The 27,012-nt window shown below is 39.8% G+C and overlaps 1 protein-coding gene across 1 annotated transcript in view; it reads right to left on the bottom strand.

Annotated features, from left to right (window-relative positions):
- Positions 1-2,900: 2,900 nt before the first annotated feature.
- Positions 2,901-27,012, bottom strand: part of MGA (MGA, MAX dimerization protein) — a 47,867-nt gene continuing 23,755 nt past the window's right edge. Inside the window, exons 14-24 of the mRNA XM_009698049.1 lie at positions 25,169-25,804; positions 24,262-24,561; positions 21,082-22,778; positions 13,049-13,173; positions 11,629-11,680; positions 9,748-9,933; positions 8,917-9,028; positions 7,046-7,282; positions 5,824-6,000; positions 5,246-5,398; positions 2,901-4,198 (exon numbers count right to left, since the gene is read on the bottom strand). Coding sequence (XP_009696351.1) covers positions 2,901-4,198; positions 5,246-5,398; positions 5,824-6,000; positions 7,046-7,282; positions 8,917-9,028; positions 9,748-9,933; positions 11,629-11,680; positions 13,049-13,173; positions 21,082-22,778; positions 24,262-24,561; positions 25,169-25,804 — 4,973 coding nt within the window. The remainder of the gene's footprint in view (positions 4,199-5,245; positions 5,399-5,823; positions 6,001-7,045; positions 7,283-8,916; positions 9,029-9,747; positions 9,934-11,628; positions 11,681-13,048; positions 13,174-21,081; positions 22,779-24,261; positions 24,562-25,168; positions 25,805-27,012) is intronic.

Genomic DNA, 27,012 nt, shown 5'->3' with positions numbered 1-27,012 from the left:
GAGAATAATAGAGATTCAGCATTTAAATTCCTAGCAAAATATTAAGCTGCAGACATGAGACGGCAGAACAAGGAGAGCAAAAATGAAGAGCATTTCGAACACGCTTTGTTGCCTGGTAGAACCCATCACAGATCCTTCCTGGAACTGCACCAACTACCACTTTCTGCAGCCAAATTTGGGGTCTGTTCTTAGTTAATTTAGTAATCGTGTTCAGGAACCAAAAAATTTTGCTGTCATCTTTACACAGTACATTTTTATTGCAGTAAAATTCCTTACTGCCCAGTGCCAAACAGTAAATACATCCAGGCATTTTCCATTACCTTGATAATGGACAAAACATCCTCGAAAGTACAGCATTTATTTTAGATAATACTTGACTGGTTTTCATGTTACAGCTTTCTCTGTCCCACAGAAGTCTGCAAAGCACACGTACTTTTAAAGGGTATTCAGATACGATTAGCAAACAATTCTGTAATTAAAATTAGCTATTTTGAACCATAAAAGGATGGGGTGCAGAGAGAAAGGTCAGTGATTAAGAATTTGAAAGGAATTGCAGCACAGTTCTGGTTGTTGTTTCATGCATAGGAGGAATGAAATCTATTGGCAAAACAAACTGCCATAGGTAAAAAAAGAAGCAACTTCAGCCTATTAGAAATGCTCGGAACCAGATTCACAGGTAAATAAATTTAAGTCTGATGTAGTGCTACTAAACTAATGTAGTTACTCCAGATTTCCACTGGTTTAAAATAACATTAAAATTCTTTAATGATAAGCAACATATGTCTAAATACATAATCATATTGTAAATTCCCTTTTCTAAGGCATTCAGTGACAACTGTAAGACCCTACCTGACTCTCATGCTGACCTATACTCTCTTTTCCAAATCTCTGACACAGGACTTGTATCAAATATTAAAATAGTAAATATGCAAAACGCAATGAAGAGTTATATGCAACTGCTTTAACACACACCGTTTAGTATGGCCGGGTGAAGAACCGTTTTTATGCAGACTCTGGAGTAACTTTACGCATACCGAGCCTGAAGGGCTTCTCTCCTCTGCAGCATAATATAAAACCATAAAAAAGATAAGGAAACACCCAAGGTACGTGTATCCCCTGGCAGATCTAACCTAGTCACAGATTCAGAAGATGCAGCTTACCGCACAGGGCGTATGGTTGCACTGCGTACAAACACTGCTCCCCAACTGTGGAAGAACATCACTCTCAACACCTGCGCAACCGCAGTGCCGGAAAGGTGAAATGCCTGCATTGCCAAAGACGGGGAATTTGGGGGGGGCAGAGAGCGAGAAAAATCCCAGCTGCTGTCGCTGGAACAGTAATACAGGGGATTACATTCCTCAACATAAAGCAAAACGTACCACCAAATTCTGCATAATTTTCATGGCAACATTTTTTTACCTTTTCAGAACAGTTAAGAAGCCCCTCAAGCGCACCATACCTAACATTTACAAACTTGATAGGAAAAGATGTATACACTCATTAACAAATCTCTCCTAGGCTGAAAATTTCATTTGTCAAGAAAACTATGAAAACAAAAATTGTGTACAAAAATATAACTATCTTTACAGTCTGTAGGCCCTTCACATCCAACAGCTGAACAGTGAAGAGTATCTACAGGTTATTGAGTAAGCAGTGGCAGAGAAGAATAAAAAATACATCTTGTGATTCAATACTGCCCTATTTCCCTGGTAATGAGCATTTTTGTTGACTTTTTTTTGCTATACACAGCTTGTGCAAATGCAGTGAGAAACCTCTGAGTACCTTTCCTGAATTTATAAAGAAATGGAAGGTTTGGAAAGATATACACATATTTTCATATATACATTCACATATACACTTCACTCATTTACGCTAGGCTACAACAGTCCTGAAAGCGTTCTGTATTTTTATGAAGTAAAACTTCCTATTAACATTCCTAGCCAACAAATACATCTTGAAGAATGACAGGAGGAAAGAAAACAAGAACTGGAAAAACACTCAAGCTACTTCAGCAACATATTTAAAGATGTAGCAACAGGATGCCCAAATTTCTTTCTACTCTCTAATTTTTCCTTCCAGATGCCTTAAGTATCAAAGGAAAGAGCATTTGTATAGGGGCAGGAGGTGAAAGTGAGGTTTGTTTTTTTTTTTTTTAAGTAGTTTTATTAAAATTAACATACTGTCCTACTTCTAATTACACTGGGAAATAGTATTTTCTTCCCCATGTAGTGAGTTATAGATGTTTATTAAAATAATCTGTGCATAAACTCCTAAAAAGAGTTTCTGCCAGAGAACTATCTAGCACCAAAGAACAAAAACTTTTCACTTCAGCTCTCCGCAGTCTCAGATTTCCCCTCCACTGCTGTAGGTAATAAGCTTGAGAGTAACCGCGATCTCATTTCTGCACATTCATCATATTCTGCAAACATTAAAACCAGCAAATGTGAACAATCCCATTTCTGCATAGATAATTTGCCTGGTACAAAAACAAGTAATCCAGATTTTTTTCCCCAACAAGACAGCTGCCGCCCTACTGGGGGGTGGGAGTGGGGGGCAGGCAGGGAGAAGAAATCTCTTTCAATAGCCTAGGTTTCTTTGACAGACGAGTTCTGTGAAGGACCCAATTTTGGAAGGATATCATGTGCCCAGCAATGGTTACAGATCACCTTTGTTTTGTGAAGGGGAAGGAGAACACCCAGAATACGCCAGTGAGGTAAAAACAGGTCAACATGCTTAAAGTTTCATAGCACTTATTTCTCAGTCTGGGGCCTGCCCTCAGATGAAGAGTGCTGATGTCACACAGAAAATGAGCATTGCAGACAAGGGAGGCTGCTGAACTCCGACACCGATTCACACTGCTCCAGATCTCCATTCCAGTCTCTGATAAAAAATAGATGCATTTATTTGCCTGCTGAATTTGAAGGCAAGGTCCCAGTAGTATTCAATTTCGTAACCACAGGCGCTAACGTGGGCATCACTTTGTTATCCTGCCCTTCTGGAACAGTTGCAGGTAACGAAGTTTTTACCCCACTGGGTGCCAGTTTTGCAACTACAGGTGCCAATAAAGGCATCACTTTATTACTCTGCCCTTCTGAGTCCACTGGCAGACTTGCCGCTTTTAAGCCAAGCGGTGCCAGCTTGGGCATGGGCCTCCACAAAGTGTCAGCATTACTAGCTTCTGGATTAGTTTTCATCTGCAAAACTGGTGGACTCACATTAGTAGTCTCTGCCACGGTTGTCACGGTTTTGCCATTCCCACCACTGGTTACGGACAGATTGGGAAGTGGATCCTTCATTTCAGCACCTATTACTATCTTTAAAACATCTGCTTCAGACGAAGGCTCCCCCGAGTTCTTGTCCCCGTCAGTAAGGTCGTCATCTTCCAGGTGCAGCAGGAGAGGGCTTATAGAGCCACCACCCTCTGGAACTTCAGAAAGGTCCTTAAAACTGCCTCCCAAATGTCCAAACTGGAAGGAAGACCCATCTGCAGTGGTGAGATTGCTGGCTGTTCCCCGATGAGCTTCTGCATTTTGAGAGAAATCTGAGTTTAGGCTGCTGGGCAGTTCTGACATAGCTGAAGCATCATCATTCAACTGCTGATTGAGGAAGGCAATCTCATTGAGCAGTGAAGTGAGGGTTTCATCAGTGTCATCGCTCTCCTCGGTGCTGCTCAGTAACTCACTTGCATCCAGTTCCGCTTCCTCCATTGCAGATGCGACTTTCCTCAATTCCATTTCTATCCTGGAATCTTTGATCTGCAGCTTGCGGAATGGCAACTCTTTAGGTTTTAATCTTTCCCCTCCAGGATCACCGTCTTTCCTCCTGGCTTGGCTTCCTGCAAACTCACCGATGCAGAGCTTTTTGCTAAAGGACTCTGGAGGTTCCTTTGTAGAGGATACATTCCGGAGCTGTGGAAAGCCATCTTTATTTTCAAAGAAAACTTTTGTGGGACCTGTGGCGTTTCTTCCATCTCCACCACTGTCTCCAGGACATGGTTTGGCTTTTTCTTCTGAAGGGATGCTGTCACTCTTCCTACTTTCTAGGGGTGCTACAACCAAGGATTTCTCAGAAGCCGGAGTACCTGCAGCTGTTGTTGTATTAGAATTTTTGTTTCTGTTCAGGTTTAGACTTGTGCTTCCCTCAGCAGCCAGTGATGTTACATTAACAATCTTTGGCATCATGAATGAATCTTCGCTTTCTGCAAGACCAAACAAAGCAGCATCCATCAGGATCCATGCTAACTGCAAGATAATTCCTAATTAAATACAATTTGCTCACTTTCAGGTCTTGCTCAAGTAAGCTGCTATTCACAATTTAAACTGCTTACAAAGTTTTGGTCAAGTGACACCTTAAAACACTAATAGCTTAACTTTCAACTCATAGGACAAGAGCAAGCTCCACATCTGTTATCCCAGAACCACTTGCTCAGTCCCTTCCTTCAGCAGGCTGGCACAAATGTAAGTAACTGTAATGCTCGCAATTCTGACGGTGATGCACAAGGAAAATAAAACGACAATTGTCTCCCTTACTGTTTTTTCATGCTTAAATTTACGCTCACATTTTGCAATACTGGTTTTGTGCACAATACCAGAGGGGCGTTTCAGGGACTACGCCATTACTTACTTATTGCCTCCAAGCAGTTTCCTATTTATAGCACTCAGATTTTTCCCAGCCCCAGATCTGAAGTGAACTTTCCTTTTTCATTATGACCAGCTGACTGCAATGAAGCAGAAAGTGAGTGGCTTGCTTTTAACACAACAGATGGCAAGCAGCACACTACTGGCAGGAACCACCTCACGCCTAGACCCGCTGTACGGTACTCATGTCTTGAAAAACACCTCTCCAAAGGGCAGCAGAGCTGGCACGGTGCGGCAAGGGGTTGTGTCAGCCTAAGAGCCTGGATCTAACAGGCAAGCATTTTCAACAGCCCCATCCACCATCACTCTGCACCGCAGCTTCCCCAGTAGGATGCATTACACCACAAACGCATTCCAGTCCCCACTTACTCTGATTTTGCTGGGGGCAAGGAGGCTCAGTGAGGTGAAGGAAAGTTAAAAAGCTCTCATCTGTAATCCCCTAGAGGCCCCTCTAAACCATTCGGAACATTTAACAGCGATTTTCTTTGAATATCCAGACAATAATACCTATCATTACTTCCTAGTGAGAAAACAATTTACCTTCATTTTTGCAAGGATCATGTTCCCTGCATGCAAGCAGAAAGATCCATAAAAAACAAAGAGCCTACCTGAATGGGGCTCTGTAGCCGATACAACTGTTGACGGCACTGGGTTTCCAGCAACAGTTGACAGTGTAATGGGAATGGTAGAGTTAGTAAGGATTCCTTTTACTTGGACAGGAACTGTTGAACCTGGCAGCTGAATCATCACAGAAGCAATACCTTATCCAAGAAAAGGGGAGGCGGGGGGGTGAGATGGAAACAAGAGCCTTTCAGATACTCAGTTAAGGCTGGAAAATAAAAGCCTTGCACTTCTAGGCAAGACTTTACACTGCAATACCATCTGAAAGTGGTAAAAAAAATATAGATTTGTTAGGCAATTAAGAAATCTTCCCTACGTTTCACTAATTTGGGAAAAGCAAAAATTTAACCCATTTTACTTACCTACTGATAAACTGATAGTTTGAGTTAATTACATCAAACCTCTCTTATTACCAGAGTCAGGTTCTACCTCAGCCCGTCAAGTGGTAAAAAAACCACCAAAATTAAAGCAAAAAATTAAATAACATGTTACTTTGTAAACTGCTATGCACATCTACGAATAGCATTATACTGATTTTCATTAACATGTTCTCACATGATCATACCTGGCTGTGCTGTCATGGTAGTACTGACAGTTTGAGACTTTAATTCAGCTTGCAATAGCGTGGAAGGAACAGCTGCTACCTGCCCGGGTACCAGCGGGCTCTTCAGAGTAAGCACCTGCCCCTGTGGGGTCATCACTAGGCTTGCCGCAGTTAGTGTAAGAGAGGATGAGGTGTCCTCTAAAAAAGAGATACGTAAATCAGTAATTTATTCTGGCATAGCACCCTTGATGGCAAATGATATCCTGCAATCCGGTGTTAAGTACAGTTGTGGAAGGAACTCCCGCTAGAAGGTTTACAAGCCCTAGATTAGAACGCTGCTACAGAAGCTATGCAGGCTCCAGGAACCTCACCTACGCAGCTAGAGTAGTGTAACAATCGTAACACTCCAGAGTGGCACCCTGACCAAGTATCAGAGCAGTCTTGCTCAAATTACAAAGGGGTCTTGTTCAGTCCAAAGAAAGGAAATTCTCTCACCACATCCAAATGCTGATGCCAAACTTCCCCAGGACCGAACAAAAATAAGGCAACGATCAGTTGTTTACAAAAGCCCAAGACCACTTCAAGTAAGGTCTATTTATTATTACCAAAAGAAGAAACATCACCAGATCCTTGAGGAGTATTACAGTGGTACTACTGTGAAAGTTTGGATTTCTGCCATTCTTTTGTTCCTTCCTACGTTTATGATACAGAAGTCTCCATAAATGCCAAATACTTTTCCACAAGTTCTCAGCTCCTAAAAAATTCTCAAGTGTCTGACAATACTGTAATTTAATTTAAGAGCAAATCTTCTACCACCTTGAGAGCTAGCTTGTTTGAGGAGGGATGTTTTAAAAACTGAATCTATTCTAACAACTCCAGTACTCAGAGGGTTTAGCTTCAGGTTTTGAGTCAGAAGAAAAAGAATCACTTTTGACTCTCAGAAATTACTACAGGATTGCAGCGGAACTCCATGAGACCAAAGGACAACTTCTAGGAATTTACTTCCCATCATTCTGAAACTCTAAAGTTACATTCATCTGAAGGCCTCAGTACTGCTGGTCTCATCCTTATGGAAAACAACTAGTTTCCACACCTACTGGATGGACACTTCCTGCTCCTATGCTCAATTCTGCTTCAAGAATGAAGTTACCTGCACAAGCAGGCTAGCCTTTTGCCCTCCCACAGGGTGCTGCTTCAATGTCTGTCTTCCCTTTATGCGAAATGTGCATTGCTTTTAGCCCACCTGTGGCACGGACTCCTTTTCTGGCGAGTATCAATGGCTTGCCTCTTCTATTTGTCATAGCCACCGGGGCCACCACCTCTCTGGCGGGAGCAGAAGGTCCTTCTTGCTGTGTGCTAGCAGTTGAGGTTACAACAGGTTCCTCTGGCTCAGCTTGTTGTTTCTTTTTTTGTGCTTCAACTGCCTTTTGTTTGGCATAAATATATTCTAGCTTCTTCAAGACAACCTCTTCTGTCTTCCCTACAGAAAAATGATCAGAGTCAACCTATCTTCAAACTCTCTTTCCAAAACTGAAGAGCTGAAGACAAAACTAAAAATCTATTAAGCTGACACCATTCAACTACTATACAATAGATAACCACCATCCCCACCAACTAAATAGCATACTTAATAACAGAGGGAAGTAATTACCTATTTATTCCAAGATTTTTTTTTTCCCCCTTCAGAAGTATCCATACATTTTAGAATTTATCTGCAATTTCGATGAGCAGAAATCAGCTTGGACAAGCACTTGCCCTTGCTGAACCAGTACCATTTGAAAATATCCACAGCTGTGAAAAAACCCTCGCATCTCTCCTAATGATAAATCTATGATTACCAGACAAAATGTTACCTTTACCTGGTATGAAATTTCTTGGGACTCATGGACCCTGCTACTAAAACAACATTTAGAGGTAAACTCACATACAGTTTATGATTGACATGAAAATTGTAACCTTGAACAAACACAAAGATTTCATTAACAACTTGTTTTCTGTAGATGCATACAATTCAATATGATCAAAGTTGAAATTAACTATACTGGCTTGTTTCCTGCTTAGTATTTATGTTCTAACATTGTGGTCTATCTTTAATTAAGTCTATATTTAATGGTCTATCTTTAATTAAGTCTATATTTAATAACTCTCCTGAGAGAGGATTTTTTCCTCGTAAATTCTGAGCTACTTCACTAAGAATGCAAAAGATCAGAAAACTACTTGGTGAAGTTATTTGCTTTCATTCCCTACCCAAAAGGCTTATCACAAATTTCTCGATTAAGATGAGGGTTCACTAAAACACTTTTTAATTTTTTTTTTTTTTTTTTTTTACACCAAGTACCTCAAATACACATGAACCGATTCACATAAAACCACAAGATTTAAGTATCTTTCATTTCCACTTTACAGGTAGTCTCTTGTTCATATTCCCAGACAGTAAGAAGATTACAAGAATAATTTAATGTTTTGTTTGTTCACACCCATTTTGGCACTGGCCGAACATGTGTCACAGCTTTCCTACACCTCCAAATAAGACAGAAAGACACAATAAATAAAACATGTCTTTCCTTTGAAATGCCTAGATGAGTAGCAGCTCAGAATATACTGCAATTTTGTTCTATGGGCAGAGCTGCAGCCTTCTAGACACTACCAGCACCAGCTCTCAGAAAAGCAGTACAAAGGTAGTTATTTGCAGAGTTGACCAAAGGAGTCGGAAGTTTTGGTGCTGATCAAAGACAGATGTGTACACTTGCAAAGCATGGAGCAGAAAAGCCGTTTCAGGAAGTGACCAGTGACAGAATGAAGCAACTTTCCACACACACCCCCCCGCCCCCACTAAAGCATACCCAATGCACAGGAACCCAAGCCTGTGGCTTGCAGCACAGACATCATTCTACACTTCCTTTAGGCATAAAGGCAAACAAAAGCAATTCTTACCAGCATGATGAGTGTATCATTGAGTCAGAGCTTAGCAGCTCCTTGTTTGGCTTTAAGAGTCGAAATTTTATGTGAACTAATGACGCGCCTGATCCACAGAGGATTACACCACTCACTCCCACTCTTAAAAGCCTTTCCTTTCATTATTCCAGCTAGTCTGTATCCAAAAAAGAGTCTCACCTGAAAGCGTAGACACTTTTCGAATCAAAACATCTTGTTTGCGTGTCAGTAATGTCTTCTGTCCAATAAGTTTATCTGCCTGATCAGTCAATCCCTGGATTTCTTCATAGGCCTAGAAAAGGGTCAGGGAACTGATTTATAAACTAACAATACACAAAGTAATAAAATAATTTTCCTTCCCAGAAACCTTTACAAAATTTATTTAGACATTTTCATCATATTGAGAAACTAGGACTGAGAGAAAGCATGTGAAGTACCATGTAATGCCAGCTTTCCCTAAGTGCAAGCTGAAAAGTGATAAACACCTTGTTTGCCCTTCCTCCAAAGTTCAGCTATTTTAAAGGAAAAAAAAACACTTTTATCCCACAATTTCAAGGTACAGCTGATAAGCATAGTAATATATCTACAACTTATGTTTTGTTTCCTGTCATTTACATTTTTACAATTAAGTTTTTAATGTCACTATAATACTTAATGAAATGTTATCTTCTCCTGCATTAAAAAAAAGTAAGTCTTCAACAATTTCAAAATTGCCTGATGTACACAGTAAACCACTAAGGAATTCAGATATAATCTTCCATGGTTAGTTAAATTCACAAAGAATACAACAAGGAGAGGGCTAATCTGAAAACATGCATCTGTGTCATCGAGATTAAGCTTTTAGGAATATAGATTCTTTCAGATATTGTTTTATTCTAGAGAGTCCTGTAAAGGTGATAGAAATTCTCTATTCACAGTATCACTGGGACTCACTCAAAGAGTTCACACTAGATTAATTACACTGTCCAGATTAAATGATTCTCCTCCTCACTTAAGCTTCAGAATACTTACTTGCTTGAGAATGTAGCATTTGGAGACCTTGGGAAGGCTGTGCAACCCGAGAGTTTTCTTCAGCTTTTCAAAGAGATCTCTCATTTCATTACGTCGCCGGCGCTCATTTGCTGTGTGTGTCTGGCGGTAATGAGCAAATGCTTCTGCCTCAGACTTCAGCTTTCTGTTCCAGAATTGATGTTTCTGCTGGAGAAGTAACCGTATTGACTAGTTTAAATAAAAGAAGGTAATGTTCAAAGGCATGCCTGGTTTACAAGGTTTCTACAGACACCTGAAGATTTCATGTCATGCTATTCTGTTATTATGTCTTCATGAAAGTTCAGTGTCAGAAGCACACGCAATAAGCATGAAATGCTGACCAACAAGAAATGACCAACATAATCACATCAACCCTAAAGGAAAATATCATGAGCAGTCCCTTCCATTCATAAGCTTTTATTTTTTGCAATACAAGGCTACTTAGGTAAACCACAGGATTACAGCAAAATCATGCATGTTTGAGCCAAATTTTTTTTGTTGTTTGCTTGTCAAAAAAGTCTATTAATGAATGAAACAATCACATCAAATATAGGACGCTTCAATTTTTCCCTGGAGTTAAACTAGTTTGATTTCAATTTTGTTTCATGGGTACATACGAGTTGGGGTCAAGAGACATTATAAGTAAGAATGTGAAAGACGGCATTGAAACTTATCACCCCAGACATCTACCAAGAAGCAGAAAGTGTCAAAGACAGGCTCTGATTTTGAATTTATGTTTCCAAAATGGCAGACAGACAATAAGCACAATTACTCATCTCTACAGATTTGAGGGTTTATTATTTCATCATTACTCTTACAGGTTTTGTACAATTATGCTATTTATTTCGTGATGAAGTAATACTTTAAAAGTAGTATTAACAGGTTTTTTTACATCATTTTAGGTCTGCTCCAAACCCCAGTGAATCAGTGGAAAGACTCCTCAGGTCCAGTGATATTATTTCTGAGCCTGCTGGCCTTAGGAGGCATCTCAAGGCTGTTCTCCTGAAACCTGGCTCTCCACATCCATTTTGCCCTCACAGGCAGACCAAGCACAGTTAAGGCTGCAACTGCATCTGTTCATGTTGGGCATTAGCTCAGCTTCAAGTAATGGCCTTATGCCGTAACTTCAAGGGCAGAAAGAAAAATGCATGGAGAAGGCGAGGCAGGCAGAGCATCCTGGAACCCATCTCTATCTCAGGCAAAAGCATACATATCACTCTGCTCTAATGTGTAAGACATACACCAGGCTCACACCCCACCTCAAAGCCCCAGCCCACCCCAGCAGGTAGCTCTAGATCTGATATCAAGTACATCACAGACAGTTATCATGGACAGTTAGTGAAACTGGCTTCCAAGCCACCCTAAAATACAGCATAAGCTTCAGAAGGATTGCCGTTAATTTTGGTCTGAAAGGATTCTGCACTATATTTAACTTGCCTAAATACGTATTATTTAAACTATTGTTTTCAGAAATCCTTCACCTAGTGCTGTGCCTATATAATCCTACATACTGTCTTATTTGGCACATGAAAATATTTCTCGGTTATTTGTCATTTTATGTGTGCTGTAAAAAATATTTATGCCATGCACACAAAACCTAAGGAAATGTACTAATAAATAAAAGGCAGATATTCCTCCCATACATAGCGCTGAATCTGAAACCCACTGATGCCAGCAGCAGTCCTTTTTCTTTAATGAGATTTGGACTGAGCCCCTTCCCCCCATACACACACTTAGTGTCTTGCATTTAATCATAAATACATGGAAGGTAGATAAATCGCGTTAAGAGTTGCGCTTGAGATGAAAATTTATCTTAAAAATGGAGGTGTGATACCAAAAGGAAAGAGGAGAGCAAACATATACCTTCGTAGGTTTTTCTGATAATTTTTCATCCGAAGAATTACGAGCATGGTATCTGGAAGAAAGGTAAAAAGTTTTTCCCAACACTACTCATCTCATGCACTCTACCCTCATTAATGACATTCCAACAGCCTACAATTGCTCATTTTCATCCCTTGAAATTAACTCTTCCTTGTATGAAACCAGGATACTGTTAAGCTTTCTCAAGAAAGTGAGCTCTATCTCCAACGCCATCATCTTGAAAAAAACTGAACTGTTCTGAAAGCTGTAAAATTAACCCATAGTGCAAAAGAAACTATTTCACTGTATGCCAAAGAGAATAAACTTGGCCTGTGACTGTTGGCTGCAGAAAGTTGTTGTTTTGGTTTTTTTTAATTACGTTTTGGTTCTTTTTTAAAAAACACAGATTAAATACAGATGACAGAGCAATCCCTCCCCCACCAAGAACCACCAACCAAAATCCTCACATTTATTACTATCCATATATAACAACTTCCTCATATCTCAGGAGCTTCAAGAAAACAAAGAACAATACATGTTTGAAATAATTGGTTTTTTTACAAAACATGACATCTGTTTTTCTCTCACTGAAAGATCTTCACAATTTATAGCAACGTCACCATCTAAGGATAAAAATTGAGCTGTATCTTTGAAGGAAAAAAAAAGGAACTATTTGGGAGGTATATAATATCACCAAACAGATTTTTCAAAGCTTCTACCAAAAAAAAAAAAATCTTCAAATAAAAATAACTAAGGATGCAGTGTTCCCCATTCTTTTTTTTGGTGCAACTGAGAAATAGCCATGACCAGTTTTGCATACCTCAAGTAAGCCATGTTTTTACTTTGCATTTGGTTGTTATAAATGCAAGGGCAGCAACAATAACAAAAACAAGCAAATGAAAAACAGAACATAAAAAGCAGCCAAGCTATCTAACCATGGCAGACTATACATAAATAAGAAAATAGTTTCTTCGCTGGGGCAATGGTCCCAAAGAGAAGGCTTTCATTTATGGGATCAGGGATTAAGCCAATGACTGCTCCTGCCTAAAAATAACGAGTCCATCAGCAAGAATAAACAAAGTTTGCAAAATCACATTTAAAACAAAGATGACCCTGCTCATATTCAGTTTGCAGGAAGGGAGGCAATTCACTCATAATAATTTTACATTACAAGATACACATCCCCATGAGCAATTAATTATAGGGAAGCGGAGGGGGAGAGGGAAAGGCTAAAACACCTCAAATCTACTCTTAGTTCTGACAGCCCTGTCCTCATAGACACTGGGAAGCACCAGTGCTCAGGAAGACCTGACACAAGCCTTGCTTCATCTTACCATCACATTAAACCTGTTGTTTAATGGGTTCATTCAACACCAGCTCATCAATAAAATACAAAACTGTAGCGCTCTCCAAGGATGCTTACTTCTGTTTGGAAGGTTGGGTATTAGCAGCTGTGGCCTTCAGACGGGCAATGTTAATCTTCTCTGAAAGCTCCTCCACGGTCTCAATGTCCACCTGCTCGTCATCCTCACTGTATTCACACGCATCCTGGAACAGTTTTTGTTTTGTTTTTTAAAATGAGTATCTACTTAGCAATAGCGCTCAGGCCAAAACAGTTTCACTTCAGTCTCAAAAGAGATTACATTATAACAATAAGAACCATTAAAGAACCAACATCTCCAGCTACACTGGCCCATAAACAGTACTAAGCAGGTGGTTATTTTAACTGTCACCTCTAGGAATTCCTCCCACTAGCAACTCTGCAAAATGAATTTTGGTAAGGCCAAAACCCATCTCTCTCACTTATACTTTTACTATGGGTGAGATAAAAAGCTTTCACAGGGCAGAGCTTTCCTGCCTCCGTTTTCAAATGAGATTAAACTGCCTTTACAACCTACTACTGTAGACTCTTGCTCATTAACAATTTTTTGAGTTGAGATAGTTATCACCTTGGTAATGGTCTCTCATACCTAAAATAGCAACAGTCAGAACATCATACAACCAGGCTTCTTTGGGTCATACAATAAACTGCTTCCATGATGAAGAGTATGATTTTGGCTCTTTACAAAATGCTGCCCAATAATTATTTTAAATATTTATGATATTCTGAAGAGTACTTTTTCTCCATGCTTGCCTGACCAAGGAAAATTGCTACCATCTGTGAAGGCAGAGATAGAGAACAACTGCAGTGCTGTGGCAACTACAAGAGTTAAATATCAATCTTGTGGCCATTTGTAGTTCTAGATGATCTCCCCCCCCTGCTCCCAACAAAACAAGCCTTATTCAACCAATTTTTCTATTACAGTTTTTACTCAAGTTTTTTTATATTATAATCTTTGGTCTGCTTACAGAATGCAGAACTCTTTCTCCTCCTTAAGTAAGGAAATGTAATTTTACTTCCATTCTGTACCCTATTTCACCCAGTTTCCTGAACTAACCCAATCTTGTCTTCCTACTCTTCTGTCTTTCCGTCCTTCTTTCTTTTTGAGGAGCTGCAATCTCCTTCTCTGAACTGAATACTTACCTGAAATTGATGCAAACAGTTAAATCACAAAAAAATACTAAGTGCAGAACAGGGGAAAAAAAGAAAAAAGCAGTGTGCAATACTGGATCAGTAAGTGGCCTCTAATAAATGCTTTTCATGGTACCAATTCTTTAAAGTTATCTGCAACCCACACTGCTGTTTTAAGAAACTCTGATTAGAACAGAGAAAGTGTTGCACTTACTCAGCTGACCACAGATTAGGCTACATACAGCACTACAAGAAAAACAAACATGAGCAGCCTAAATTGCCATACAAGCATAACTAACAAGTGGTTAAGGACACACATTTCCAATCATCAGTCATGAAATTTACACCTCTGAAATCTGCAGCTATGTTAGTTTAAAGCATATCAATTTATAATCAGACAGTAAATCTTAGCTGTTCATTTCCTTTTTGACAGAGCAGCAAGATCTCCAATATGTCTGATACAGTATTTGGCTTCTTCATACTGACTAAACACAATCTTTTCTAAACCAAAGCAAGAAGAAAAACACAACCCCAAAACCCACAACTCGCAGCAGGGCTATACAAAAAAAAAAAAAAAATTTTAAAAAATGAAAGAACACAAAAATTGCCACCTTAATTACTGACACCACAGAGTGACCACCACTGTGAATCATGCTGCCACATAAAATTATCAGTATTTTTTGAACCTTGTGTAATACATCATCTCCTACGGCTGTGTGATCAAGGTTACAGCAAACTGAAAAATTAAGCAAGTTTGCCCTGCTTTACACTAAAGGCCACACTGGGGATACAACCTTTGTAAAGTACAGCAATGTATATTGTGTAGCAATATAGTCTTTAGTAAAGTATATAGTGAGCGTACGCACATATATATATGAAAAAGGGCATATATATATATATAAAAAAAAGTGTGTGTGTACATAGTACATGTATTTTAGTGTTTACATACATACACACACACATATGCAATACTGCCTGTAGAACCTTCCAATCTTTTAAGAATGAAAATACGCAGCATCCTCCCCCTGTAAAACCACTCTCAAATATTCCCAAGTCTTCCATCACCTTCTGTTCACGTCATGAAGGATCCTACAAAGTACTGGTAGTACAGATTCTGTGTAGAAACAGGTATAAACTTCTACACTACTCACTTGCAGAGAAGCTGACACTCTTCCTGTACTATGAAGTATCGAGATATTACTGCTGAAACAAAGAAAACTGATGCTCAGGTTATCAGCTATAGCTGCTACATCTGAACAGAAAAGCATCCTTACTTCTAGAAGTTGCTATGCACACTGCTATGTTACCTACTATCTCTATGCTTGTAAAAAGTCACGTCCCCTAACAAAGAAAGAGAGGAGCAAGGAGAGTGAACTTAGATGAGACATTACTAGCCTTGGAGAACAATCTCACTCATTCTTTCAGATGTTTTTAACAGGTGCTGACTTTAAAAGACACCATTCTTCTCTGCCCAGAAAAGCAGCTCTGATCTCTGGTAAGTTCAGTATTTGGAAAGGAGATAAATAAGTTATTCTACTACTACTACTAACTTCTGGGGTTTCTTGCAGCTTTCCTTCACAGCAGCTATGAATTTGTATTATGCCATGACAGTTCTCGTTATGAGTATAAAGAGCAGCACGGAGGTAAAACAAATGCTCATCTGACTTTCCAAGTATGGTACTGGTACTGGCACTGGCAGGAACTTATGGAAGTACTGTTGCCGTGCATGAAAGCCTGTAAAATCCTTGTTTGCTTCATCTTGTAAATACTGTCCCACAAAGCCAGACTCGTTAGCACTGGGACCAGGCAGAGCACAGAGAAAATGAACTGTCTTTACTAAGCAGTGCATCACTTGGAACTTGACGAGCTGGCCAGGAGCTACATGTCACCACTGCTCCCCAAGACGGCAGGAAAACCAAAGTCCGGAGACACCACGTCCCCTGGAATCTTGGTGAGGTCCAACCAGATACTGCTTGCAGTCTAGAACCAGAACACATTGCAGGGGCTACTGAAATTGGGACTGAGTTAAGACTACATTGCATTTCAGCACAGGTATTTCAGCAGCTTTCAAACACTGCCTGTGAACAGCATGCAGCTTTGTTTCATGTCTGTCAAGTAGCTCTATATGCTTACAGACACTTAAGAAATCTTAAGTTCTACTATACAAAAATCTCACTTGAAGAATATCACCTCTGCAAAGAGACAGCAATTTTTTAGCAACTCCTCACACTTGCTTTACTTGTTACAGACGTTGTCAAGATCCCGTTTTAGTGAACAGAAGCAACTTTCTGAATGCTTCTGTAGCTCCCCCATTGAAAAGCAGAGATTCACCCATTTGCGCAAGGTCACAGAAAGGCAGGAAAATAGAAAACACAACTGAAGACTTCCAAATTCTCTAGAAGTCCTTAATTGCTATGCCAGGGTTCACAGAGTGAACTAGAGGATATACTAGAGGACTTGGAGTGCTGAAATTCCAAGAATTCCTCATCTGAGGAGAACATAAGCTTGAACGTGAAAATTAAAAGTCTACTAACTGGTAAAAGTGGAGGGAAAGGAAAGCAAAATAAAAGAAGTCACAAGATATCAAAATTGCACCATGTCCCCAGACACAGACCGTCTGTTGAGCTACAACAGGCAATGTAAACATGTAGCATAGCTGCTTCTGCAGCCTTTTTTTAAATCCTCCCCAGGGCCTGATGAGAGAAGGAAAAGCATCATAAAGCCAGAGGAAAAAAACCTGGCTGAACAAAAATTATTCAAACAAAGAGACTATTGAAATTACAGAACTACCGAACAGACACAAGCCATTATGTTGAAAATGTTACATCTGTGAGAGGTACAGGGTGAGGTAATTCTAACAGGTCACATTTTATGACAACATAGTTGTATTTCATTATACATAGAGCACTTCTCATTCTTGCTTGTTCTCCTAGGTCCATCCACAAAGCCTCCTTGACGCTGGAAGCCTCCTGATATTTTCTCTAGCTTTTCCATTTTATACAGCATCATTGCTGTGATTCTACATGCAGGAGATGCATACTGTTTTACTTCAGCGGGCAGGACTACTCCATCTAAACTACATCTGGACATCATTACACCACAGAGAAGGGGGACATGCAGGGTAGTTCAAAAGATGCTACAATTTGGGCCGGGGGAAACCCCAGGAAATTAAGTTTACCGTAGAAATGCTACCATGGTAAAGCTTTTGAGTGCTGACAAGTTACACTGGGCTAACCAAAGGGTTGATAGTAATTATCCAGCTAGAGCTGTTCTCGTGGTGGAACTTTCTACATGCTATCCTACTAGAAAAATGGTATTCGAAACCTGAGACGTGGTATCTTTTTTATGAAAGATGGGGAAAAAAAACAGAAGTAAAAACACTCCACTGTCCATCAAGAACTTCACATCTTTAAGTTTACAAATCCTGAAAGTGATTAGATATGTAAACCAAAACACATTGCTTTTTTTGTTCTTACATCTAACAACTAAGGGGAAAATGCTTTTGCACAGTAAATCTTTCCTCTCTACCTCTGACTTCCTAACAACAGGAAAAAAATCACAGTCTTGAAGGTTGTCAGAAGTCCACTGAAGTTCTGCCATAAGAACAGCTATTCCTGTGTAAGTATTGCCAACCCATCATAGGTTGAACACTACTCATAGCCTAGCATGACTTCTTGTCAGGGTGCAAAACTTTTAAAATGCTTGTGGAAGCCCTACATTTCTAGCATCAGTCGTTCCTTACAAAACTTCTAAATGTCTTTGAGCTTCTAAGAATAAAATACCTTAAGGAAAGAAGACACAAGAGGAGTAATCCCGCCCTACAACAGAAGTTCCAAAGTTGCTACAGAAATGTCAGCACTTTCCCCTCTCTGCATTTCAACGCCTGTTTCTAAGCACTCTCTTCTTTTATCCATCTCTTCCTGGCAGTCTACACCCCTATTGCTGTTTCCTAAAGAGCCAATTGCCTGATGGCAGAGGGTCCTCAGGGATGGTGCTGAGAAAGAAGGAGGGTAGACAGATGACAACAGATGTCATTACACATTACCTAAGCAAATGTCCCACTTCTAGATCCGCCTTCTATGCTACAATGTCTGCAGATTTCACACGTGGTCTGTACCAAAAGCTCAGAACATGGCGAGATATGCTACAGCTTAAACTGTTCACAATATACGTTACTTGCATTTTTTATTAAGCTTACAGTGTTACAAAAATTCATAATAGTTCCTTATCATTTTGATGCTCAGCTCAGAAAAAGAATGATTGAAAAACACTTAACAACATTTAAAAATAAAATAACTTGCCAGACACAGAAGCTATGTTTAGACTAGTAAGTTAAATGGGACCATGGGACTCTATCTGTAGCATTAAAATACCAGAACAACCCCTGGCACGGTTTTGGCTTAAAGGCAACAAGCACTTGTGAACAATTCACAGATACAGTCTGGGACTTAGCCCAGACCAAGTAGTCATTCTCAACAGGAATTTTGTGGGCAGTCATCATGCCTTGGAGATCCAGAGTTTAACATCATGTCCCAGACCATTGCACTTGAATTTGACCAGACAACAGGTCCCGATATTGATTAGTTTGCTCATATAGATATTCTCAGAAGGTTTTACCCATATCACCAAACCCACAGCGATCAACCCTCCTAAGCTTCTCTTGATGCATTTCAGGGTAGGAAACGCAAAAGGGCAAAGATACCATCTTGGGAAGCTGCTCTCTTTCTGTTGAGTAGAGGAGGAGTCTACAAGAGTCTCTTAAGTCAAGCACACAGTCAGCACAAGGTAAGAAGGTAATCTCAAGAGTATTGATATGCAAAATTAAGAACAATGAAGTCATTACTGCAATGAGAACTAGTGTGGGGAAATGTACTAAAAAGGAACAGTAATAGCTACTACAGGTAAGTGGCAATCATCTTGAATCTCACTGGAGTTTCCTGGGGTTTTTAATGGCTATTTCCTGAGCAACTAAAACCAGTCCATATTCCAAACTAGTAGTGAAAGAGTTGTCATTAATATTTCCACTAAACAAAAGTATTAGTGGACATGTGTGTACACTTTGCATCTATGTTTCCACTAGCTTAATGGAACAGATAAACGTCTTCTAGTAGCCTGTTTACATCGTTTGACTTCATCAAGTCTGAAAAAACAATACCAGTGCAGCCTGTCTTGTAAGTACTATGCTGATAAAAGAGTACATCCCAGTGAAAAATAACAGGCACTTACATACTTAGATTTAAAACTGAATTCTCCATCAGGCATTGACATGCTAACTTAACTTGCAGGCAACATAGACTAACCTAAACCAAGAACTCACCCGAATTCCAGACAGGTTTTTAACAGTCTCTGAGATCTCATTGCTCTGCTTTACTGCTCTAGAACCAAAGCTAGCTTACTCACGTCTGTGTGAGCTTATGGTGATGACCTATCCTTATATGGCTTACCAAACCATATTAGTCAAAACCTGCATTATAAGAAATGTTTGGTTTGGAAGAAACTTACTATGCAGTATTTTTTCGTTTCATCATCCTTTTGCAGGACAAAAGAAAATACATCTCTAAAACATCAGCCCTGACAACAGGCTACTTTGTGACCTAGACATTATTGTTGGCTTACCAACGGATTCCTAAGACTACCTTGTCTGGAAAGTTTATCTGGCATCAGGCACAAATTAACCATGGTTCTCAAAACTTGATAACTCTGCTGAAGTTATTGAAGGATAAGAGTTATCAAACTGTCACCGTCCAACTCAAGACAAGACAGCAACAGCTTGGTTTTCAGCTTGAAAGTACTTCCAAAAATTACACCTGCTTTCAGTTTCCTCACTTTGATGCAGCTGAGATGCTATCATCTTGCCTGAGAATAGTGAGCTGGAATATGAACCGATTAGTCAATTTTTCTAGAAGTTAAATAAATTCTCTAAAAGCCAGAGTTGCTGACTTAATTGAGTTACTCCGGATATGGTTAGAAGAAAAAGAAGTCTAATTTGGTTTTCAACTGTGAGAGAAATACATGAACACAAAAGAGCTAAAAGAACTATATACTTTGAAATTCCTGAAGACACTAGCATAATCTGTCCTGGTTTTAATTTGTTTGTTCATCAGTTCTTCTCCAGTTCAACCTTTCTCTGTCCACTTTTATCTCATCCCAAGAAAAGGCTGCCTTATTTCTTATGTCCAGTTGACTGGCTCACAAAACCACAACTTCATGAATTTTAAGTAACAATGCACTGTTTCTCAAGTCACATACTGATATCGAAAAAGTACATCAAGGAGATACACGTGGGATTGTTTTCTTTTAATTCTGGGTGAAATTGGATGGAAATTCTATAAGCATTAAAATCTAGACATATCTTAACTATACTAATCACAATGTTTTACTTCTATTCTGTGACTTCGGAGCAATTTGTTTTCTACTGCATATGGAATGACAGCTTTCACACACTACTTAGATGTATTATTAAATTTCAAGAGGAATTTAAGGAGAGACTCAAACCATCGCTTCCAGAAATAAATGTTAACTAAGGGCTACAAAAATTAGGTAGAAAGAAACAGCTTAAATAACAGAAATACTAGATTGGTTGCTACATTTCAGGATCCTAAGTCGTATTACAAGGAACCAAGTTGCTTGAGTAAACACCGGAGGAAGACAACATGCAACAGTTCTATTATAGGTTGCTCAATGTAACTCCTGTTACCTGAAAAATGGACAATTTCTAAAAGGCCACTACAATATTACCTATAAAAAAAAAAGCATGCAACTAAGAAATAAGACATTTCCACTTCGAATCCCGATCTAGACTTTCTAAAGAAACACAAGTCCAGAACACAAACATACTGCGTCTTTCAAATCCATGGGTTGTGACATGTTAGTTGGTCAATTTAAAAAAAAAAAAAAAAACACACAAATAAAAAAACCCTCTTCATAAATAGTTAAATGCTTACCACTTTTTCAACATCTACTTCCTCTTCACTTGGGAAGTCAGAAGCACCATCCAGCATCTCATCAGCAGAATCATCGGTTTTTTCATCCTCTTCATCCTCATCATCATCTTCCTCTTCTTCCTCTTCCATATCATCAGCAGTTATATCAATAGTGGGCATGTAACCCTTTTTGTCTTGTCTGGGTTCCCGTGCCCTCTGTTCTGGTGCCAGGAAGTCACTTTTCTCAGATGTATCAGCTTTGTTATCTGCCTCGCTTTTATTTTCTAAAATGGGTACAATGCTAGATATTTTGCTCCAAGAACTGTTGACATGTGTTACAATATCGTGACCTGCTTTCATTTCTTCCTGAGAATCAAAAGCATCTTGTTCTTTGTTGTAACCACCTTCCTGCCTAGCTATGTCTGCCTTGCCTTCCTTGGTATTGCCTGTACGCTCTTCTCCTGAAGCATTATCCCGCTCTTTTGCAGAACTGATTGCAGACTTACTTCCTTTTTTCTCTCTCAGGCTTTCTGCTTCTAGAGAGCCCTTGTACTCCTTCCTTTCCATATCTGGCTGCACGGCATCACCCTGGTATTCTTGTTTGTTCTGAGACAGTTCAGTCCCTCTCTGTTCCTTCTTCTCCAGCTGTGTATCTAGCTCTTGTTGACTCTGTGACTGCCCAGAACTCGCCTTGCTGTCCTCCTTCATCTGTGTCTGTGCATCTCCTTCCTGCTCTTCTACTGGCTTCTCTTCCTGTTCAGCACATCTTTGCTCCTTCCCGTGGTTCTTCAACTGTGCAGTCTCTTGGTTCTTAAGACTCTGTAGATGTGCATTATCCAGAGGAGCAACTATAGACTGATCTGATGCCCCACAAACAGTTTTGGAGTTAGTTGAAACAGCCTCCATTACAGTTTCAGAACTGACAGAATCCTCTTTCTCCTCAGAAGCCCCTTTTTCTTCCTCATCATTTGGTTTCTCACTGATGTACGAATGGTCAGATGATATCACATCTGCAGAAATATCATGCTGAGAAGAGCTATCATCACAAGAACTCTCTAGCACCTTCGAGTCCTTCTCCACCATGTCTAATGCAGTGGAATTTCCATTGGGTGTGATTGTGCCAGATGCTGACTCTTCAACATTATTTGACTGGTTAACTGACAGCTCATTTTCTTGTTTCCTATCTGACACTGTGATCTCAGACTCTGTAACTTCAGTGTCATCTGAGTGTGAAGCCTTCCCATTCTCCTTCTGCTGAGCAGCACCCAAGTCCTCTTTCTTGCATATTTTCCTGTAATCCTTCTTCATCTGAAGAGATGCAAAATGGTGAAGAATGGAGTTTGGCACAGTCTTCTGTCCTGGGAGCTGAAGTAAAGCAAAACTACCGGACTGTAAAGGTATGAGATTAGCAGCGGTAGCTGGCAGACCACCTGAGCTGCAGGTTATTTTAGACTCGGAGGCTGTTTGATTTGTCATGCTGCTAGCAGCAGGAGGAGAGATTCTCAGGGTCAGAGTGCCTGGCTGTGACACAAAACTTGTTACTGGAGGAAGAAGAGAAGATGCTTGAGTGGCTAGGTTAGATCTAGGGGATAATCTGGGTACTGCAGTTTGTACAGCTGAATTTGTGGCAGGAGAAGTGGAAGACACTGAGGAAGTGAGAGAGACAGGTGACTCAGGAGGCTTAGAAGGTGTAGGAAACCGGATTCCTACAACAGATCCTGTGAGGAAAACAAAACTTCAATTAATACTTCCTCAAAGCAGTTTTTTTCTTTTAGCTTTAGTATTTGATGCTGTACTAAAAGTAGCTGGCATTCTCAAGGATCACAATGTAATCGAGTATTTAACAACAAGTTGTCAGTGAAAGATTTGCTACTGCATAAAGACATATAAATTGTTGAATTTTTATACAGAACATCCCAATAAAATACATGAAGTGGCTAGCCTAAAACTAACAGATTTAACAGCAAGTTCTAGCATTAAGCTTTTGATTAAAAAGACATTGCGTTTAGTTAAAATCCTCTACATTTTACTTTCCCATTTATTGAAAAACAGGAAAATCGGGATTTTCTCAAAAATAAAAAAGTAAGAAAAGAATATTTAATTTAAAAATCCTTTTTTCTCCCCTCAGAAAAAGACTTCCACAGAGAAAAACTATGACAAGATTACATGATTATACCACAATCTTTTTCACCTTAAAGAACTCTTCTGCGGCATTTCAGAACTCCGTAAAACAAGGAGGAAAAATACCACCACTGGCAACTAGTTTCTCTTGTACAGCAAAAGCCCCAAACCAGAAAGGAATTCAATGAACTTTTTGACTGATTCTTTACTACACCTCATGCTCAAACCTCAACTAAGGCACAAGATAATTCTCCCTCCTCCCCACAGATTTGTCATCTACTGTGCTTGCTCTCGCCTCTCTTTTTTCAACACCGCTCTGCCTCCCTCTCTTCAAGATGCTTCTTTAGAAAGGCAGAACAGAAGAAAAATCCTACTGGAAAGTAAACATGCATTTAAAGTATATTTTGTTTATAAACATGTTTTATTTCCAAACATGTACAACAGTACACTCAACAAGCATCCTACCTATTTTCTGTCAGGTACATGCAATTTCTAACTCTTCCAACCCTGTCTTCAACTATGCACTAGAGAAACAGCTGAAAATCAAAACTTATTTTTCTTCTCACACTCTAAGGAGGAAAAAATCCAGCAATTTCGTACTGTAGCATAACACTTGATCTGAATATCTGCTATAAAAACACCAACAAACCTGACAACTAAATAAAAACAGAGCAGCACGTCCAACGAGACACAGGTAATAGCTCATTCTTTTTAAGGGAATTTCCCACAAGAATTTTTGAATCGCCAGATCAACAGAATTTCTTTTAAGTTACGACAGTATAGTTACTATGTCTCAATGGAGACATAGCTCCACTGCCACACACATGCAGGCCCTCTTACTTGCTGCACAGAACTCGCAAATTTTGGTGACTTAGCTATTAACCTCACTTTCTATCTTTTAGACATATAGTATTTAAGTTGTGTTAAATCTGAGTAATTACACTGTGTTCTTCAACTTCTCACACAGAACCGAATTAGACTCTGTTCAATTACTTCCAGCAGGTGAAAGGAAACATTTATTACATTATTAATTTCTGGGAAACACCTCCATCAGTCACAAAAGAGCACTAGACTTTGTACCTGGATTGCGCAACATTACTGGCTGCGCACTGGGCTGGGCACCTGCAGCTCGGAACTGATGCAGAGGGACAAGTTGAATTATCTGCCCGTTAGGATGTCTGAACAGGTTCACGCCACCAGGACTCCTGAGAGGTTGAAGGATCATCCTCTGCCTCTGAGCAAGCTGGGTGTTGTTTAGCGGTCGCAAAGCAGGAGACGTCTGATGCACTGGAATCAGCAGCAATCGAGGTCCGACACGTTTCTCTGTTCCAGGAGACATCTTCTGGGAAGTCTTATTTATAGCTTGTGGTGTAACATCTTCTGAAACCATTAAAAAAGTTATATAAAAAAAATCAGCTTAAGAGAACAGCCTACAAATCAGGCATTATCCTTAATGAAAACAAGCACAAATATTTTGGAAACAACTAGATCTCTTGAAATTTGTTTGAAAGCATTTTTTTCCTCTTTTTATTCACAGAATGCACATAGAACTAACCAGGCCAGAACCGTCTTTGTCAGGCAGTTCCATCGACATTTCTCAGCCATGACTCGGAAGATTTCCATGTTAACAACAAAGAGAGTAACTCCATACCTACTTCTTGGACTCTATGCCAACTGTGATACTCTAGCAGTCATAATTGTGCTATACATTTCTATGGGCCAAGAAGTGATGTGAGACTTTCAGCTCATTTCATAGCAGCTACTGACCAGATAGCTACATTTTTTTCATCCTCTACCGGTTTAGGCTGGAATAAAACAAGCAATCCAAGAGATTACATTTCTTATCCTATTTTGCAAAGAAGAGTGAGGTAAGTGTACCTATATTTAAATTGGGTTCTACAGTTGCGGACTGTATTCCAGCTATGAAGGATACAGAATAAAAAAAAGGAAGTGTTTGCAGTAATAGCCCAAAGCACCTAAGCCTTACCTCTTTTTGGATTCAGTGAAGGACTTGTATTAACTCCTGACAGTATAATCGGAACAGAACCAGCAGAGGAAGTTGGTGTGGTCACCACAGATGTAGCTGTTGCAGCTGTTGTTAGTACAACTGTAGAAGTGGATGTTGTGACAACAGGACAAGTAACAGTTGGTGTTGTTACTACAGTTTTAGGGACTGATGTGGCTGCTACTGGTGCAACAATCCCTGTTGCTTTTGTGATGTTCACAGTGGCAGTAGGAGTGGTGGATGAGGGAGTAGTAGAGGTGTTGATTCCAGGTGTTGCAGGAGCAGCTGTGAATGTAATTGCAGGAGGAGAGCAGGCAGGTTCATTAGCTCTTGTTTGGCTGGGAGTGGCCACAGTAGATGCTGCCACACTGGTACTTTCCACAGTTACTGGAGTAGTGGTGGTGGCTGTAGTGACCCCAGGAGAGACTGTGCATTGAGCTGCAGCTGGCCTTGAGGGAGCCACGGGAGCAACAACCATTATCGGCGTGGGCTTAACACTGAACTTCTGCGGCCGTGACAGAGGCTGGCGTGTGCTCACTCCAGGAATCTTCTGCTGTAGAGCTCCGGCTTTGTTCATCACAAACTGTGTGAACACACCACCAGGCGAGGGTCGGGCAGCTGCAAATAAAAACTTGCAGGTCAACTTTTTAATAAGTTTCCTCTTTGTCTTTCACGAGGTGCTACAATTCTAATTTCAGCATGAATCTGAGCCTTCATTTTCTTTGTACCTTGTTATTAAATTGAAACCTTTATGGTAGTCCTGAACATGCCTTATGTATTAGAAATATATCTGCTTTATTCCACTTCTATAGTTTTTTGTTGCATATATGCCTGGCCACACAAAAGAATTGGGTCTTGAGGGGTGTTCTTCATCTGAAACTAGGAACAGACAATTCCGATTACAGTACAGGAAAACAAACACCTAAGCGAAATAATGGGCTCAAATTATTTTCTAAACCTCAAATTCTTCCTGTAACAGCTTGTGCGATCTTCTTTTCACTTTTCCTTGGTTTTCATCCCCCTTCTACTGTATCCACATCTTACACAGCCATGGGGCAAAGGAGCAGGAGGGAGATAAGAGTTTGCCATGTCCCCCCTCACTGCAGTGACATTCACACAACTGAGGACTGGGTGGGACAAATTTAACCAACAGGAAGTAATCACGATTGGGAAAATTCTTTCCCTCACCCCTTGCTCTCCAAAGGACCACAATACTGCATCTACATCACTCCAGATGCCTACAGATGAGTACAACAGCTGAGAGATTATGGAGCAAGCCCAACTTAAATATTGTAGTTATTTATGCATCTAGCATTTTTAAACCCAGAGTATGCCAGAACACTGAAATCATATCTGCAACAATCATTTCACCCATCAATGAAATGCAGCCAGCTCTTTAATACTGCATAAACACACAAAACGAGAAGTTTTATTATAGAACAAGAAAAACAACACACCCATTTACATGGCAATGAAAAATCTAAGCAGAAATAAACAAAACAATCAATCAGAAATTCAAGTTTTGCCAGGACACAGGTAACATCCTTTTCTCTTGCAAAGCTTCTTCAAATCTTTAGCTAATGTGCGGGAATATGTGGATGGGCACTAGATATTTTAACTTTTTTTTTTTTTGAAACTCATGCAAAATATAGTAGTTAAAGGCAACTTCCTCTCTCGCCATACTGGGGTAACCATTTCAGTACCAATTCAGACACAAGTACCACATGCTTCTTCCGACATACTTTTTTTTTTTTTTTTTTAAAACTCAAAGTGCTGACAAAGTCCAACCCTGTTTAGCTTGTGAAATCCAATGAGATTACAGGCTG

Source organism: Cariama cristata, unplaced genomic scaffold (assembly GCF_000690535.1).
Source record: "Cariama cristata isolate BGI_N322 unplaced genomic scaffold, ASM69053v1 scaffold34, whole genome shotgun sequence".
Lineage (NCBI taxonomy): Eukaryota > Metazoa > Chordata > Aves > Cariamiformes > Cariamidae > Cariama > Cariama cristata.
Note: the sequence above shows the minus strand (reverse complement) of the source record. Positions and strands in the feature narration are given on the sequence as shown.